The sequence below is a fragment of the Schistocerca americana genome, chromosome 7 (genome assembly GCF_021461395.2).
Source record: "Schistocerca americana isolate TAMUIC-IGC-003095 chromosome 7, iqSchAmer2.1, whole genome shotgun sequence".
Lineage (NCBI taxonomy): Eukaryota > Metazoa > Arthropoda > Insecta > Orthoptera > Acrididae > Schistocerca > Schistocerca americana.
This window is the reverse complement of record NC_060125.1, coordinates 540,369,065-540,386,132: the sequence shown is the minus strand read 5'-3', so window position 1 is coordinate 540,386,132 and position 17,068 is coordinate 540,369,065. Positions and strand designations below refer to the sequence as shown.

General features: G+C 39.4%; 1 protein-coding gene across 2 annotated transcripts in view; it reads right to left on the bottom strand.

Moving 5' to 3' along the window:
* The window catches only part of LOC124621838 (ubiquitin-protein ligase E3A), a 137,442-nt gene that overhangs the window by 50,840 nt on the left and 69,534 nt on the right, over positions 1-17,068 (bottom strand). For both annotated transcript variants that reach the window (XM_047147280.1, XM_047147281.1), the window contains exons 6-8: positions 11,322-11,834; positions 6,946-7,090; positions 6,651-6,856 (exon numbers count right to left, since the gene is read on the bottom strand). In XM_047147280.1, coding sequence (XP_047003236.1) covers positions 6,651-6,856; positions 6,946-7,090; positions 11,322-11,834 — 864 coding nt within the window. The remainder of the gene's footprint in view (positions 1-6,650; positions 6,857-6,945; positions 7,091-11,321; positions 11,835-17,068) is intronic.

The window sequence follows — 17,068 nt, the reverse complement described above, 5'->3', positions numbered from 1 at the left end:
CGTCCCGTACATCAGCCCCACATAATGCCAACCCAAAACAGCAGGGAACCTCCACCTTGCTGCAATTGCTGGACAGTGGGTCTAAGGTGTTCAGCCTCCAGACACATCTCTGACGACTGTCTGGTTGAAGGCATATGTGAAACTCATTGGTGAAGAGAACATGATGCCAATCCTGAGCAGTCCATCCGGCATGTTGTTGGACCCATCTGAACCACGTTGCATGGTGTTGTGGTTGCAAAGATGGACCTCGCCATAGACATTGGGAGTCAAGTTGCACATCATGCAGCCTATTGTGCACAGTGAGTCGTAACACCATGTCCTGTGGCTGCACGAAAAGCATTATTCAACATGGTGGCATTGCTGTCAGGGTTCCTCCGAGCCATAGTCCATAGGTAGTGATCATCTACTGCAGTAGTAGACCTTTGACAGCCTGAGTGAGGCATGGCATCGACAGTTCCTGTGTCTCTTATCTCCTCCACGTCCAAACAACATCGCTTTGATTTACTCTGAGACCCCTGGACACTTCCCTTTTTGAGAGCCCTTCCTGGCACAAAGTAACAATGCAGACACAATCAGCTGCGGTACTGACCGTATAGGCATTGTTGAACTACAAACAACATGAGCCGTGTACCTCCTTCCTGGAGGAATGACTGGAACTGATAGGCTGTCGGACCCGCTACATCTAATAGGTGCTGCTCACGCATGGTTGTTTACATCTTTGGGCGGGTTTTGTGACATCTCTGAACAGTCAAAGGGACTGTGTCTGTGATAAAATATCCACAGTCAACATCTATCTTTAGGAGTTCTGGGAACCGGGGTTATGCAAAACTTGTTTTGATGTACGTATGATGAAATCACGCACTGGTGAAAAATTATACCTGGAACATTGTAGACCTAAAAAATGAAAGGGAATTGACTGTAGGACTGTTTTGAGGAATAAATACAGAAGTGATGGATCTCTGATGAGGGGAAAAAAAAAGGGAATAGTTGCAGCCTGGAGTTCACTTCATGGAAATATTCTTTCCAGTTACAAGAATAAAATCATATATATTACTTTTGAATTTCAGCCAAATTTCACTTGTGTGTGTGACACTGGGTATCACCACAGAATTTCTCAATGGTGAAATTGACAAGGAAATATTCATGGAACAGCCTTGCCCACTGGTTGAATTGCCACTAAAGATGCAGAGAAAGATAGCCATATTGTCAAGAAGGCAAGACACCTGCTACAAATTCTGAAATCGTTACAGTGTGTAAACTTAGAAAAGTCATTTATGGGCTGCACCAAGCTGGTCGACTGTGGTATACCAAGTTGGATGCAGCACAGGAGCAAACTGGATGCAAAAGCTACAAGTACAGAAGATGGCACTCATTATCCATTTGGAGAACTCTATATGTCCATCTTTTCAGTGATGGTGTGGGGACTCGGCTGTTTGATACAGGATGCCAAATCAGACACCTTTCAGCTGTCTAATTTCCAAACTGTTATTTTATTTCGTTGCCAGTTTTGGCAATTTACCGCACCATCTTCAGGTCCCCTGACCAATGCATAGGACAATCCCTACTTCGGTTCTGGTCAAAATAGAGGCCAGCATTCAAGTACTGATGTCTGTAGATTTCTGCTTGCTACTGAGATCATCGTCTGTGGCAGATAATGGTTGAAGTGATCGTTGTATCAAGCATAGATCTATAGATACCAGTATTTTCACTAGAATCAAGGTTGGAATTTTACTACACGTCTGTTAGGGGACCTGAAAATGGCATAGTAAATAACTGAAACTTGTAGCCAAATAAACTAAGTTTGGAAATTAGATGACATGGATTTAACATAATATTCAGACAACTGGTTGGAGCACTGATGTACACTGTCTTCAGTACTGGACTTGACATATACTATGCAGTCAGTAAGCTAAGCCAGTACAGTAACAGCCATGATTTTATTCACTGACAATGGCTAAGCAAACCCTTAGATTCAAAGGAACCACAGACAAGAAACTGCCCTACATCAAAGGGATAAGGAAGTTATCTTCGGCATACACCACCTTGTTCAATGACAATCAGCTGAAAAGTTAGCACAAAAGTCAGTTTTCCACTTAAAGATGAAGCACATTCATGTAAAATACCACTTCAGACGTCAAGCTCTACTTTAGTACCCACTGAAGGAGGAAGAGAAGATTTGTGTTTCATGTCCCGTCAACAGTGAGGTCATTAGAGGCGGAGGTGAAGAGGATAGAGAAGGAAATAAGTCGTGCACTTTTCAAAGGAACCATCCTAGCATTTGCATGGAGCAATTTAGGGAATCAGAGAACACCTAAGTCCGTATGCCTGGACAGAAATTTGAACAGTTGTTCTCCTGACTGCGAGTCCAGTGAGCTAATCACTGCACAGGCACACTTGGTCAGTAGCTGCTGAAAGTGGATTATCAGTCAACAGAAGATCTGATGGTAGATGTACTAATGACATCTCTTTCTGCACTGAAGTGCAAGAAATGTGCTGAAGGACTTTGACTTCAATCCCAAAGCTATGAACATAAGACTCAATTCTTAATTTGTAACTGACTGTAAAAATTGAGAGAGCATGTTGAGATTCAAATTTTACCCCTACCTAATACCTTTGGTGTCTATAATGTCACTATGCACGTTTTCAAGTGTGTTGCTCTTAGTTCTGTGTTAATTTCTACACAATGAGTTATGAATAAAGTTGTTCAATAATTATGTGTTGTGCCTGTGTTTTCTCAAACCACATCCCAACAGGGCACTAACTCACAACTAGTGTTAACAACAACTAATACACGGTAAATCAAAATTCAAAAAATTCACATACATAAAAGATAGTAGTAGAGGAATAAGGATATTATTGTACTTACAAGATACCTCTGCCATATACAGCCCAGCAGCCAAAAATATTTGTAATATCTAAACTGTCATCACATTTACATCAAAATTTGCCAAACAAATTCACTACATTTTTAACAAAACTGTATTCTGGGAAATATATAATGAAATTGTATACAACTCACCATTTAACACAGGATATTTAAAAATAATGCAAACAATACTTTAACAAGCCACCGAGTTACACGGTGCATGACATTTAATGACATAACATAACAGTAAAATATGGGAAAGAGGGAGCAGTAGCATTTATTGTGGCAACCAAACGGAATGCCAATTCTTTATCTGAAAAGGAATGGGGTGCATACAGGAATGCATATACCACTTCACAACTCATATCATGTAACGGTCAACATAACATTTCAAATTGGCATAACTGAATTGCCACAATGAAACAATATAAAACCTCATGTCAATTACAGAATACAGAGCATAATGCTATACCAAATTGTAAAATATGGAACAGTGGGAGCAGGGTCCTTCATTAAGATAACCATTGGGATGTTGCCCTCACTAAGATGGAGTATGGTGCATATGGAAATTACATGTAACTTTACACACAACATAAGAAATAATATTAAATGGTGTTTCAAAAAGAATGACCTGATTTCAAAACTCCATTTTTATTGATAAAAAATTACTATAAACATGGGATACATTGCAAAATACTCACATAGTCTTAAAGTTTTAGTTATGCTACTACAACTACTCTGTGTCCATCAGCAACAGCACAAAAATGAAAACCGTGGTACATTTTTATCACAGTTAATTTTCAGTGTTTAAACAAGATTTCACATTAGTGGTAAAGTGTGCGTATGGGGAATCCAGAACCCTCATGACATTTAGCATAAAAGAGACTCACCTTAAGCAAACTTTTTTGTGCCATTTCTTGTGAAAAAGTGCACAGTCCTCGTGTTTTGAGGAAAACACAGTGATTAGAATGGGCTATCTTCAAATGCTGCACAACTTCCTTTTTCCACAGCTTCAGGAGCACTCTGACAACTTCATTTTCCAACAGATGGAGCTCCAATAGATTGGCACAACATTGTGGGTTAGTTTCTCAATGACGCTCTGCCTCAACGATGGGTAGGTTGCATGGACACTGCCTCCCATTCTTGGCCTCAAAGATCGCCAGACATGAACCCATTTGATTTTTTCTAGTGGGGATATGTGAAGGAAAGTGTGTTCATCTCCCCTTTACCTCATGACATTGAAGAAGAGAAGAACGGAATAACAGCCTATATAACTTCTGCAAAAGCAGATACAATGTATAAAGTTTATGATGAATTTAGTTATTGTCTGGATGTTGTTCATGCTGCTGCTGGTGAACACAGAGCATTTGTAGTAGCAAAGCTAAAACTAAGATTTCATGAGTATTTTGCAATTTATCCCATGTTTGTAGTATGTTTTTGTTGATAAATATGGAGTTTTGAAATAAGGTCATTCTTTTTGAAACACCATGTACATCACAAAAGTAAAATATTATTGCTTCCTATACTGATGTTACAAACACGATGCCTTGCCCCAATGAACACAACACAGCCACATCCGTGATATTATTAGAAGTGCAGAATGGAATAAATAACACCAAAACGAAATTTAAAATTTTGAAACTTGTTACAAGGCCAACTGTGAAGTACAGGCACTGCTTGTAAAGAAGCAAGTAGCATTTGTAATTAATGTGTGCTACTATGAGTGGGTGTAATTAACGAGTGCTATTGTGAGTGGCTGTACCCGTAGCACAACAAACTATTGAAGTTACAATGAACTAAAGAGCATATAGGAAATCAAGTGCACTTTAAATCAATTAAACAGTGGTACCTGGCAGCAAAGTAATATAACATATCTCTCTCTCTCTCTCTCTCTCTATCTCTCTCTCTCTATCTCTCAGCTAATTAAAACAGTCACACAGTGGTATTGAGATAATTGTAAAAATATAGCACATAACATCGAACATGATGAAATATTAAAATGTTTGACCTACTGTTCATAGATAAAATAAACTAACTTCCAAAAAAAAAATTTTGCCAATTTTTTTTTTATAGATTGCAGTATTGTTATATCCACGATACAAAAGTAAGAAACTAGCAAATGAGTCACAGATAAATGCTATTATGTAAGCCGCTGCTACAATGCTTCGTGCTACTGAATTGCAATGGAATGCACTGCATGTGAAAACCATTATGCAATTTTAAAATACAAGCACCAGTTACACATGAAACTAAAGTTGAGCACCATATGTTATTGACAGTGTACAATAAAAGCAGTAAATACAGCCTTGGAGCTATTGAAATGGAGTGTGACATGTGGGACAAGAATAATTTAATTAAAAACAGTGGTACATGACAGTCAACATACTGCAATATCAAAAATTAATGGTATTCAATAAAATGTCATACTTACTCCCTCTGATATAACATAAGATCTCAACTATGACAGTATGCTAATTGTAGAACACATTGTAATACTCAACAAAACAAATACATAATGTTTAAACAGTTTTCGAGGGATAACACAGGCACTGTTTATAATTTTAAGTAAATCAACTGTAAGCTACATGTGCCATTGAATGAAGGATATAACTGATATAGTGTTGCTTTTTATATATTTGTAGTTGGTGGTCAGAGTTTATTCCAAGAGGCTGTCAAACACCAGAAAAATCAATTCCTGATGAAGCCACTTTTTTTCATTTATCATGTGATCTGCTTCTTTTTATGGAGAGCACTGACCTCAGTTTCTTCAAGGACAACAAGTGTGGTGCCTTTCGGCGCAGATTCCATGCCATCTTCAATAGACTATAGTGTACTGTTATTGTCTCTCAGGAGATATCTTGTTTCACTGGGATAACGCATGGTATTTTAGGGATGTTTACTTAAAATGGCTGATGTTGACTGATACATGATGTGCTTCCTTCTTTCAGATATTTTACAACTGTTAGGTTCTGCCATTTACTCTCACACTGGGCAACTCAATAACTTGTTGAAGCACTGTTTTATTATTTTCAAATATCTGGTGTTAAATGGCTTGTCAGATAAGGTGGATACAATTGCATTATATATTACGCAGGATATAGTTTTCTTAAAAAAATTTAGTGCATTTGTTTGGTGAATTGTTATGTAAGGGAATGGAAGTTTACATACTACAAAAATTTTTGGCCACTGGCCTGCTGTATGTGGCAGAGGTGATCCTGATTCCATTAATATCCTTGTTTCCTACTATCTCATTTTACATGTGTTGGTTTTTGTAATAAGATGTATCTTTTCTATTAATATTAGTTGTAAAATACATGGAGCCTCTGTGAAGATCACATCCTACATTAGAATCCGAACAGCATTTAAATTTAACTGTTATGCCCTTATATATTATGGCTCTGGTCCTCTCTCTCTCTTTTAACTTGACTCCACTGTTTCAATTTAAGATTCATTTCTACATTATGTCTTACTTTGTATTCTTATGTCAATGATTTGATAATGGGGTAACCTCTAACATGTCATTAGAAGTTAAATACAGAACAATTTTGGTGACCAAGACAAGTGTATAATCATTAGTGTCAACATGGTCACCTTTTGTCTAAGGCAATGAACTAATGTACCCTCTGTGCATGCACCCCCCCCCCCCCCCACACACACACATATATATATACACACAGGAGGGTGGTGGAGGGAGAGGGTTCAACTATAAGACAAGTTACAATACTACTACAATACTACTATTGTTCTGTGAAATGAAACAACTTAAATGTAATGAATGTCAAACCTTATTCCAGTCCTGGAGATCGTAAAATGTTCCACGTTTTCCCATCAGCTTACGGTACACCACCATAGGAAAATGGACATCCAAAATAATGTTGTTATATATTGCTAAACCTAAGACTATGCCAATCAATGTGAACTGGGCATCACTCTCAAATGATGTGGGGTTAAACCAGACAGTCTGAGTTTCTTGCTGGAAGGTGAACATACCTGGGGAGACACACAAATTACTGTAAAGCACAGAAAACACACAATTCAAATATTTTATTTCCATATAATAAATTTTTTTGTAAACGTACCATAATCCGCATTGAATATTTCTTCAACAATTAACTGGAAAAATTCTTTCGACACTCCGCCTTCGTCTATACCCTGTTCACCTTCAAATTCAACAACCAATTGTTTCTTAAAATCTTTTGGGCTCTCCATCGCTACCACTTCCAACTATAAACAAAAACAATCATTCTACTTATAAGCACAGCATTTACTACCTGCCAAACTAACCACTGTACACTAATGGGAAAGAACTAAAAGCAATGATATCTGGAGCAACAATATATTCATGTGTAGTTGTTAGTGAACAACTTACGACAAGCAAAAAACATTTACAGCCAAAGATTGAAATACGAATAGTAACTACTGAATATAGCGTGAACTTGCTCTTTACCTAGTCCTGATACATTTCATGAATCGTGATTCCGATTAGGTTTCAGATCTCTTTTCACTATGATGCACAAGCAATTTTTAATGACTCACAATTTATGAGAAAATGGTGAATATTTTATTTGGTAATTCCATGAATGACTGAGACTTTGCACCAGAGTGTTTGTGAATCCCTGTTACAGCCTATGATCCACCCAATCCTTGCTGAATAATTATGATTAATACATTTTGTTCTTATGGAACCATGGAGTTAGAATTTTAAGTGTGTTCCATGTTTAAAGCAGTTCAGGAGAATACTCCAATTTCTAAATAAATAGTATCTCAGTTTCCATTTAGTTCGTTAAACTTTGCTCACATGTGCACACTCACAAGACGTCCTTCCTCCTGTGATCACTGACCTCATGTACCCTGTAAGAGAATTACTAGGAGCAATTTAGTGAAATTCAGTCTCTGTTTGATCTGAAGTCTGGTAGTTAGATTTCTGTTGCGTGTTTTTTCTTTGAGTTATGAGCTAGGCCTGAAGTCAGCTAATATTGCTGGGACTTCTGATGAGTTGGCACTCAAGACAAGGTAGAGAATGTTAAGAACTGTATTTCTTCATAGGAATTTCACTGCTATGGGAAGTCCTTGTTATAGGGTGAAAGATCATCCCACCAAAGAATTATTAACCAATATTTAGACTTTTGTATAGTCAAGAAACAATGGGTGCATTTTAATGGGATGACTGCTATTGTATGGTCAGAATGTACTTTCCTAATTCATGGTCCAATGCTGAGGACAAAAGGGTTCCACTTCAGTGCACCTGGATGCAGTGAGACTCTACCAAAAGCCACAAAAGACAGACAGGTACTGAAACATTTGCTTCACACTGAAAAGGGTTTCCCAAGCAGAGAAACACTGCTGAGCCCCCAAGTGACCACTGAGGGAATCTTGAGTGGCGGCTTAAAGGCATTCCCATCACAAACAAGTGGGCTGCTTATTAAGCTGCAGCCTTCTTGACAAACCAGGAAGACCAAGAAACGCCTGAAGAAATTCTCAGCAATTTTCACAAGAAAATCTGGCACGTAAGCCACTAAGAGAACCAAAAGACAACAGTCACAAATGCTGCAACAGGTCACAATGTGAGAACAATGCTGGAGTTCACATGTTATATGCTAGATGCCGCCCAGGGACTTTTTGAAGCAAGGTCAAAAAGTTTGGCACCCTTTGCAGAGACTGAAAGGGCAGTTATCCAGTACCATTCATTCATTGGATGACAGTGTATACTGAAACTGTAAACAACAAAGACAGTGTAATGGGACATTCAGTGCCCTGAAGGACAGTGTGAGGGAAAAAACTAAACTACCAAGCAGGGGAAATCTAGAGATCAGTTGAGTCAATTAGATCAGTCTGGGGCTCTTAAAGATTTGATCAGTGGGAGGATGTGTGGGCCTATGCTGCAAGACTGGGATTCAGATTTGATTTCACATTCATTCTGAGGTGACTTGGGTGTCTTTACTACAGTAAAAGTATACCAATGCATACTTTCTTAGTCGCAGGATGTCAAAGACAACTGATAAAGGCGGAGGTAGCAGCTACTTATAAGCAGATTATTAGAGGTCCCTGCAAGCTGAGGATGTAAAATCGAGTTTAGTAGCTCCTCAATTTTATAGAGGATGTCTCCTCAATTTTATAGAGGAAGTAATTGGTTAACAGCAGCTATTCTACTTCCAAACCAGCAGTACTTCTTCCCCCTTAGATAATTCCATATTTTACCCAGATAACACCTGGTCACACACAGTGAGAAAGATACAAACCCTATGAAGATTGACAAACATTACTGCTTTTCTGATCGGCAAATTGCCTCATGTGTCAGCCAGTTGATAAGTCAGCAATATAAATGACGATCAATTTCTTTGTCACAGTCCTCTGCAAGAACCATATTGTACACACTTATATGAATGACACGGACTGTGGTTTCCCAGGACATTTTCAGGCACGGATTTCATTGTCAGATATTTAGAGGTTATTACAGCACATGAGGGCTCCTCACCATTATGAGTAGGTTGGTTGGTTGGTTTGGGGAAGGAGACCAGACAGCGAGGTCATCGGTCTCATCGGATTAGGGAAGGACGGGGAAGGAAGTCGGCCGTGCCCTTTGAAAGGAACCATCCCGCCATTTGCCTGGAGCGATTTAGGGAAATCACGGAAAACCTAAATCAGGATGGCCGGACGCGGGATTGAACCGTCGTCCTCCCGAATGCGAGTCCAGTGTCTAACCACTGCGCCACCTCGCTCGGTCATTATGAGTTATTAAGGTCAATGATCAGGTACAGTTCTGCAATGTTAGTAGCTTACATATTGTCATGAGTCTAATATATGGTATGAAGTTCCTTTCAGTCACTTGCTTCTTGATGTTTCACAAATTTTAACGAATTATTTCATCTGTATTACAGAACTGTGACTGACCCTAAATTCCATAAGATTGCACTGTAGAGGTCACGCAGCATCAATCTTACTTTTCTTCAATATTCTAAAAATGCAATATACATAGGTTGGAACTTAAATAGTGGCAACACTGCTGTGGAGACACTATGCAATGGAATCTACTATTGTCGCTGATAGCACACATTGCTGACATACCTACCTTACCTCTGAGCAAGTGGATTCACCCGTCCAACATCACCGGCGTGCGCACAGTCGAGGGAAACACAGTTAATCATGAGTGAGTGGTCTAACGTAATGGTGTCACTATGTTTTCAAAACAAGAACAACAGAATTGGATCGAGATTTAATGTGCCAGAGGTTGTACAGCAAAACAGTTCAAGATCTTCAATAGGTGTGTGGGGAATCTGCACTGCCTTACAGAATGGTGTTAACGCTGGGTAAAAGCCTTCAAATGAAGGTCGGCAAACTGCGGCGGACAAGCACCGGGCAGGTTGTCCTTGTGTCTCTGAAGAAGAAGTGCATGCTGTTGCCGCGTTAGTGGACAGTGATCAACGCCATATGATTTGCGAGCTAACCCACGAAACCGGATTAGCACATATGACTGTGCTTCGCATCCTGAAGGAATGCCCGGGCATGCGAAACATTGTATCGCAATGGGTTCCGCACAACTTGACGGAAATATAGAAATGGATGCATTACGACGCTGCTCAGATGCACTTTGAGCGCTATGAGTGCGAAGGAGAGGCTTTCTTATGCCGTATCATAACAATGGATCAGGACATGGGCCACATCGTACGAACCAAAACTGAAACGCCAATCCAATGAATGGCGTCATTATGGGTCGCTGCGAAAGTTGAAAGTGCGTCAGAGCCCCGGTATGGTGATTCTCATGTACGACTGTAATGTTGTTATCCTAACGCATTACGTTCTTCCATGGCAGGCTGTCAATGCACAGTATTACTGTTCATTTCTGGAGCATCACCTGCGACGCTTTCTGCACAACCCACTCATCATTGTGCACGACAATGCGTGAGCACATACAGCGCAAGCTGTGGCTGCTCTGTTCAGTCGATGGGACTGGGAAATACTTTACAATCGACCATACTCCCCGGACTTAAGTCCTTGCGACTTTCATTTTATTCTGAAGACGGAGGAACCACTTCATGGCATTTGCTTCAGAACTGTTCCAGAGATTCAACAGGCAGTAGACTGCTTCATCTGCACCATCAACAAAACAAGCTCTGCTAACAGTATACTATGCCTTCCACATCGCTGGCAGTGGGTTCTACAGAACTCTGGGGACTACTTAGAAGGACATTAACAGTTGCAAACATGTAACTCTTTTGTATCGGTGTGAATAGTTTCCAATATTTAAGTTCCAACCCTCATAGTTGTCAGTGGACAGAAATACATTCACACTCCATGCAACATTTCATGATCTATTACAAAAATCTCTCTGCTTAATTTGATCAGCTACGAACACTAAAAAATTACAATTATTCTGCAAAACAATAATGAAACTACAAATACTTATTCTGACATACTTATTACAGTCAAACATGTACATTAAGGTGGACATACTCACCTCTACAAGAGCATCTTCTATAATGTGGTCTCTTCTAACTCTTAATTTCAAGAATGGATTTGTTGGTTGTCCCACAACTGTGTGGAAAAAGCTCATCCGTCTTTCACTATACATTCGTATTCTGTTGTCATAATACAGTCCCAATGATTTTGTAGCAGGTGTCAATATGAAAGAATGTTTCATAAAACTAAACTTCTTTGTCATATGTGGTAAAGAATCTGTAGAATCACTCTTGTAGTATGCAAAGTCTTTGTCCATTTCTACTACGTCATTGAGAAGCACATGATAGAACTCTGTAAATGGTATATGAGGTTCCCGAGAATCTAGCACATTCACACCAAGTTCAACAGACAGAGGATCTTCGAAATGTTGCGGATTTCCATTCTTCGTGTCTCCTGCTGCTTCTGCAAAAAAATGGCCCTCTTCTACTTCATCACCACTACTGTTTGGAACTTCTTGCCGCAGTTCAGGTGGATCCAGTTCTCCGGCGAGGATGTTCGCATAATACAAGACCTGCAGAGCAAAATTTGAGCTTTACTATTAACGACAGTACAAAAAGAAAAACTACAGGTGCTAAACGACAGGGTAATATTCAGGTAACTGTACTGATATAAATAAAATATTATTTTTCAATTGACATGCATACACTTATTTCTTTGTACTTTCATAAAGTATCAATATTCATATACATTTTTATTACTCACAGTTCCCTAGTTCTGAATCTCAACAAGTCTTATGGTTTGAACAAAAAGTAAATTTTAAGCATTAAATGCTTACTTCTACAAATCTGTTATACTACAGCAGAATAGCAACCACAGAACTGCCACTGGAGAAGATGTTTCACTTATCGCACTGTATTTCCACTACTTTGTGTGGCAAAGTGTAGTGAGGTAGTAGCATGAACAACACAATCTCATCTATGCTTTATCCTCGGAAGCAATTTCTGCGTCAATAAGCTAATTTTAAACATTGGAAGGTAATTTGCACAGGAAAACTAAACATAAGCCAGGTAGAACACCTACTATGCCCTGTCACTTCCAGCCCAGAAATAATAGTACGACAATAATTATGCTTGCTCCATCTTATATTTACTACTGCATTTCTGATGTTCTGGTGGTTCACATTACAAACTGTATCTTAAAATCCATTGAATGAAGATGAACATTATTCTACCATCAAAAATTTAAATTTTGTGTTAATGTCAATCCCCTGACGTGTTCCTAGACAGTTGGGTGGTTTGTTATGACCACAGCAAATCACTGATGTGTGGGCTTCAATCTGTTATTTTTAATTCTGTACTAGGTAACTTCAGTTGATTGAAATATAAAAATGTAACTAATTAAAACATATATTACGAATGTATTTTGAAACATTTGTTATGCACAAACACACCACAACATGATCCTCTGTGGTCTGTCTCACATGTAGTCTTATTGCTCACTTTTGCAACTGCATTATTCTTTCTAAAAGGACAACAGCTGTGCAGCCCCACTATACAATATCATAGTTAAGAATGGGGTAAATCATTACATATTATCATACGTTTTTCAATGTCTGTCTAGCAACTGTCTTTGCAAGCTGGTTAAGGAGCTATAAGCCACTACTGACTAACACATGCAAAATTAAACACACACACACACACACACACACACACACACACACACACACACACACACACACACTTACAGCTGAGACTTTTTGTTGTCAGTTACACACTCCATTCACATTGGTGTGGTGGGAAGTGCCCATTTTAAGTGCCAGTACTTATGATTCAGTAACATTTGCCTACTAGCAAATGAATCTACTTCTCTATCCAAAGTCCTGTCATATTAATGTGACCTTTGCCCATGTTCGATGTGAATGTGCAATAACCACTCAGAGATGGCAGGTAGCAGCACTAGCAGTGGAGAGTATATAAAGAGTGTCCGGAGACACAGAAAACTGTGTAGTAATCGTCATAACTCTGAAATGGAGCAATTTCTCATATGTCCAAAATGGCATGATCATTGGCTTTTGCATCAAGGGTGGCAGTATTACCAAAATGACTATGGCTGTAAGCTTTTCGGGTGCTGTCGTGGTTAAAGCATTCGGTGCATGGCAAAATGATGCTATCCAAAACCGACGCTGGGACAACTGAGCAATGGCTGCGGAGAACTGTTGAGCAACTGGGCGTCCAGATGAACCAAATGTCTATCAACAGTGTCTCCTCAACAACCATTCATCGAACCTTGCTAACTATGGGCCTCGGCAGCCAGGCGCCCGTTTCATGCACCCATGAGGACTGCTATTCACTGGCAATGAAGGCTGGAATTTGCATGCTATATCTCATGCTGTGACACTTTTCTTGTTTTGAAAGGTTGCAACAAATGGATGGAAGTTAAAATAATAGTTTAAAAATAGTGAAAAGAGGATAATAAAGAGATCCATGGGTATCTCGTCATTCTGGAAGGCACTAGGGATAAATACAAGTATGCATCTATCAATGGGGGCCATGCAGTTTGGTTTTCCTTAGCACGATGGCACCTACCAGCAGGGCAATGCAACGTGTAACACAACTCGCAGTGTACATGTGTGGTTCAAAGAGCACCAGGCTACGTTTACTGTTCTCTCCAGGCCACCAAACTCCCCAGATTTAATCCTAATCGAGAATGTGTGGGACCAGCTCGTTCGCTCTCACAGATCCTCAACTCAGAAACCTAGTGCAACTGGAGTCAGCATGGCGCTACATCCCTGTCGGTATCCTCCAGAACCTCATCATTGACTCTTCCTGTATGTCTCTCAGAGGTCCACACTGCAAAAGGTATCTACTCAGGCTTTTGACAGAGGTCACATTAATGAGACTGAACAGTATATTATCTACCACAAATAAGATATAGGTCTGCATAGTTTATAATGCGAGTTTTTGTGCAATATCGTTAATATACACTGCTTGACAATAAGTTAATCACCTATAAGTCATGGTTGGGTATCAAAGTAACTTTGTACATGTACACACTACCAGTGGGTATGTAAATGATTAAGAGTTGCCTTTCTTGATGACAGGTACAATGGCAACCAGAGTGCATTAGTGTTTCTTATGTTTACTGTTGTTACCAGGGATAGTAGGATATATAAGGTGTCAGTAATGTCATATGCTCAGTAATCACTGAGAAGGACATGGAGACACCACATAATGGTGTGAGAAAACATTATCAGCACCTAATGGTGTTTGAAAGAGGCCTCAATGTGCATCTGCATTTGGTTGGTGGGTCAAACTGTGCAATATCCACATCTGTGGGGCATTCAGATGTGACAGGGGCCTAATGTTGGACTGTATGGAACATGAGGGCAGGAATACTTGTCAAGTTTCTGGTGACCACATTTGACCAACAAATGGGAGGATCAGCATATTGTGCACAAAGCACATCAAACCCCTTCACATCTGCACCTGCTATGTCAGAACAAGGAATGGACCCTCTGCAACACTGTGTCATCCTAAACAATTCATTGGGACTAGCAGCAGGCGGGCAGCCATGCATGGGCTGCTATTAACACATCACAAACAGCTTTGTGAGGTGGTGTTGTGATCCGATAGCATAGACTGTCTAAGAATGGCATCACAACTGTCTTTGGCAATGAATCTCATTCTGCACTAAAATGGATGAACCATCATGTGGAGAGGCCTCACGTGTGGCCCTTCAGGTCACAGCTGGTAGCGGTTGAGGAAACAGATGACACAACAGTACATCATTACCATAATTCATCCTTAAGTGTTACCTCTGGTGTGTAGATATCGTGGTGTCATTTTTCAATAAGAAAATTCTTGACCACACGACATGGCATGTACCTCTATACTGTGTTCACCTGGCATTGAGGTATTCCTATGGCCAGCAAGATCCCAACATCTGACCTCAATGGAACATGTAAGACAAGCTTGAATGTCAACTCTATCCCAGTGCCAGTGTCTGGGATATCAAGGAACAGTTACAACAGCTGTGTGCCAGCTTGCCTCAGGAGCAGAAACAACTGCTCTATGTCATCCTTCCCAACCGAATCAGTGCAAGCACCCAGCACAGAGAAAGTGCAACATCATACAGATAAATGGGATCAAATTCTTTACAAACCTGCCTCTGTTTTGTAATCACTGAAATACAATTGTATACCCTCTCAACTTCTCAAGTTTCATTTTGAATTGTCTTCCGTTTCTGGGTGCTTCACTTTTTATTGAGGCAGTGTATATGAGGAAGAGAAAGGAAGCACGGACTGAGCCCTCAGGTAAACTTTGTATCACTGTTTCATTAGTGGATTGAAAGTTTTATGATTTTATAATTTAATTTGAATGAAGGAACTTTAAAATGTGAGTTACACATTATTATTGCAGGTCAACTTTTAATGAATGCTGCACTACACTTCAAAGTGACACAGATACATTACACCATTTTTCAAAATAGTTACCAAATTTCTGCAAACAGCAGTTAGAAAGCTCCACCAATCATTTCATCCCTTGATGATAGAAATCTGCTTCTTGGTCGTGGAGCCATTCAAGAACCACTACTGAACATCCTCTGGAAAATCTCTATCTCAGATGTTTTTCCACAATTGCCTAGACACTGTCCTCTGTGGTTGATGTCGATGACTTTAATTCCTGACCAGCATCAACCATGTCTACATAGCAATGGCCAAATTGTTGGCACCATTTCTCTAGAGCTGGACATGACATTGCATGTGGTCCACATACTGCCAGAAATTTGCGGTTAATCTGTGTACATTTAGACATTTTGCCCACGAGCACTGTACCATCTTGAGTACTTCAACTTTGGAATATGTTTTCAGTTGCTTTGTCATTTCAGTTGACACTACGATGCATCTGTTACCTGAACCACAGCAGAATTGTGTGTGCAGGAAATCTGGAACACGTACTCTCTTCTGACAACGTACCACTCTTGTTCCCCCATGGTCTTAGCACCAGACAGCGCATGTGTAACATACTTTCTGAAGTCACTACGTATGTTAATTTAGTGTATTGGTTACAAATAAAAATAAAAAAAGTGGCCAGATGATGTGGGATGGATCCCCAATATGATAAGACTTCAGACTTTTTAAATGTAACCAATGGCTTACTGTGACTAAAGCTTTGGTCAAATCTAAAAATATATCTGCAATCTGCATCTTCTGGTCTGACAGACAGTACACTTCACAAAAGAGCTTCCTAACAGTTGTGTTCACGCTTAGCTCAAGGTAGGAATTAGTGATATTTGTATATAATTGGAACATCTTTCTCACTTCCCTTTTTAAAGTTGTGCATCAATCTGTAAAAACAGTTTGTCAAGAACCCTTTTCCTCAGGAACGGGTACATGTATCAGGTTCAAATTTATGTCACATATTAAGATCTAAGGTCCCTTGGAGGTGCAAAAATTTTAATCTCCTAAGTTAATGCAATCAAAAGATACAGCCACTTATCTCAATCAAAATGTAGCTCCTTCCCACTGACCTAGAATCTCTAAATTCGGCAAGAAGCATGGTTTCACAGTACAAGTAAAGCAAAAAATCTGAAACTTGTTAAATTCTAATTATATCACATAACAATTATCTTTTACCATTTGAAAGTGCATTGCATTCATCATAAAGCATACTAGACAAATATTACTGCAGACAACCATAAAATGTAAGGTATACTTACGTTTTAGTAAGTAAATAAAAATAGCTTTACCCCTGCTTGCTCCTTTGGATAGTTCTAGGAATCTGTGAGCTAAGTGTTAAACTCTGA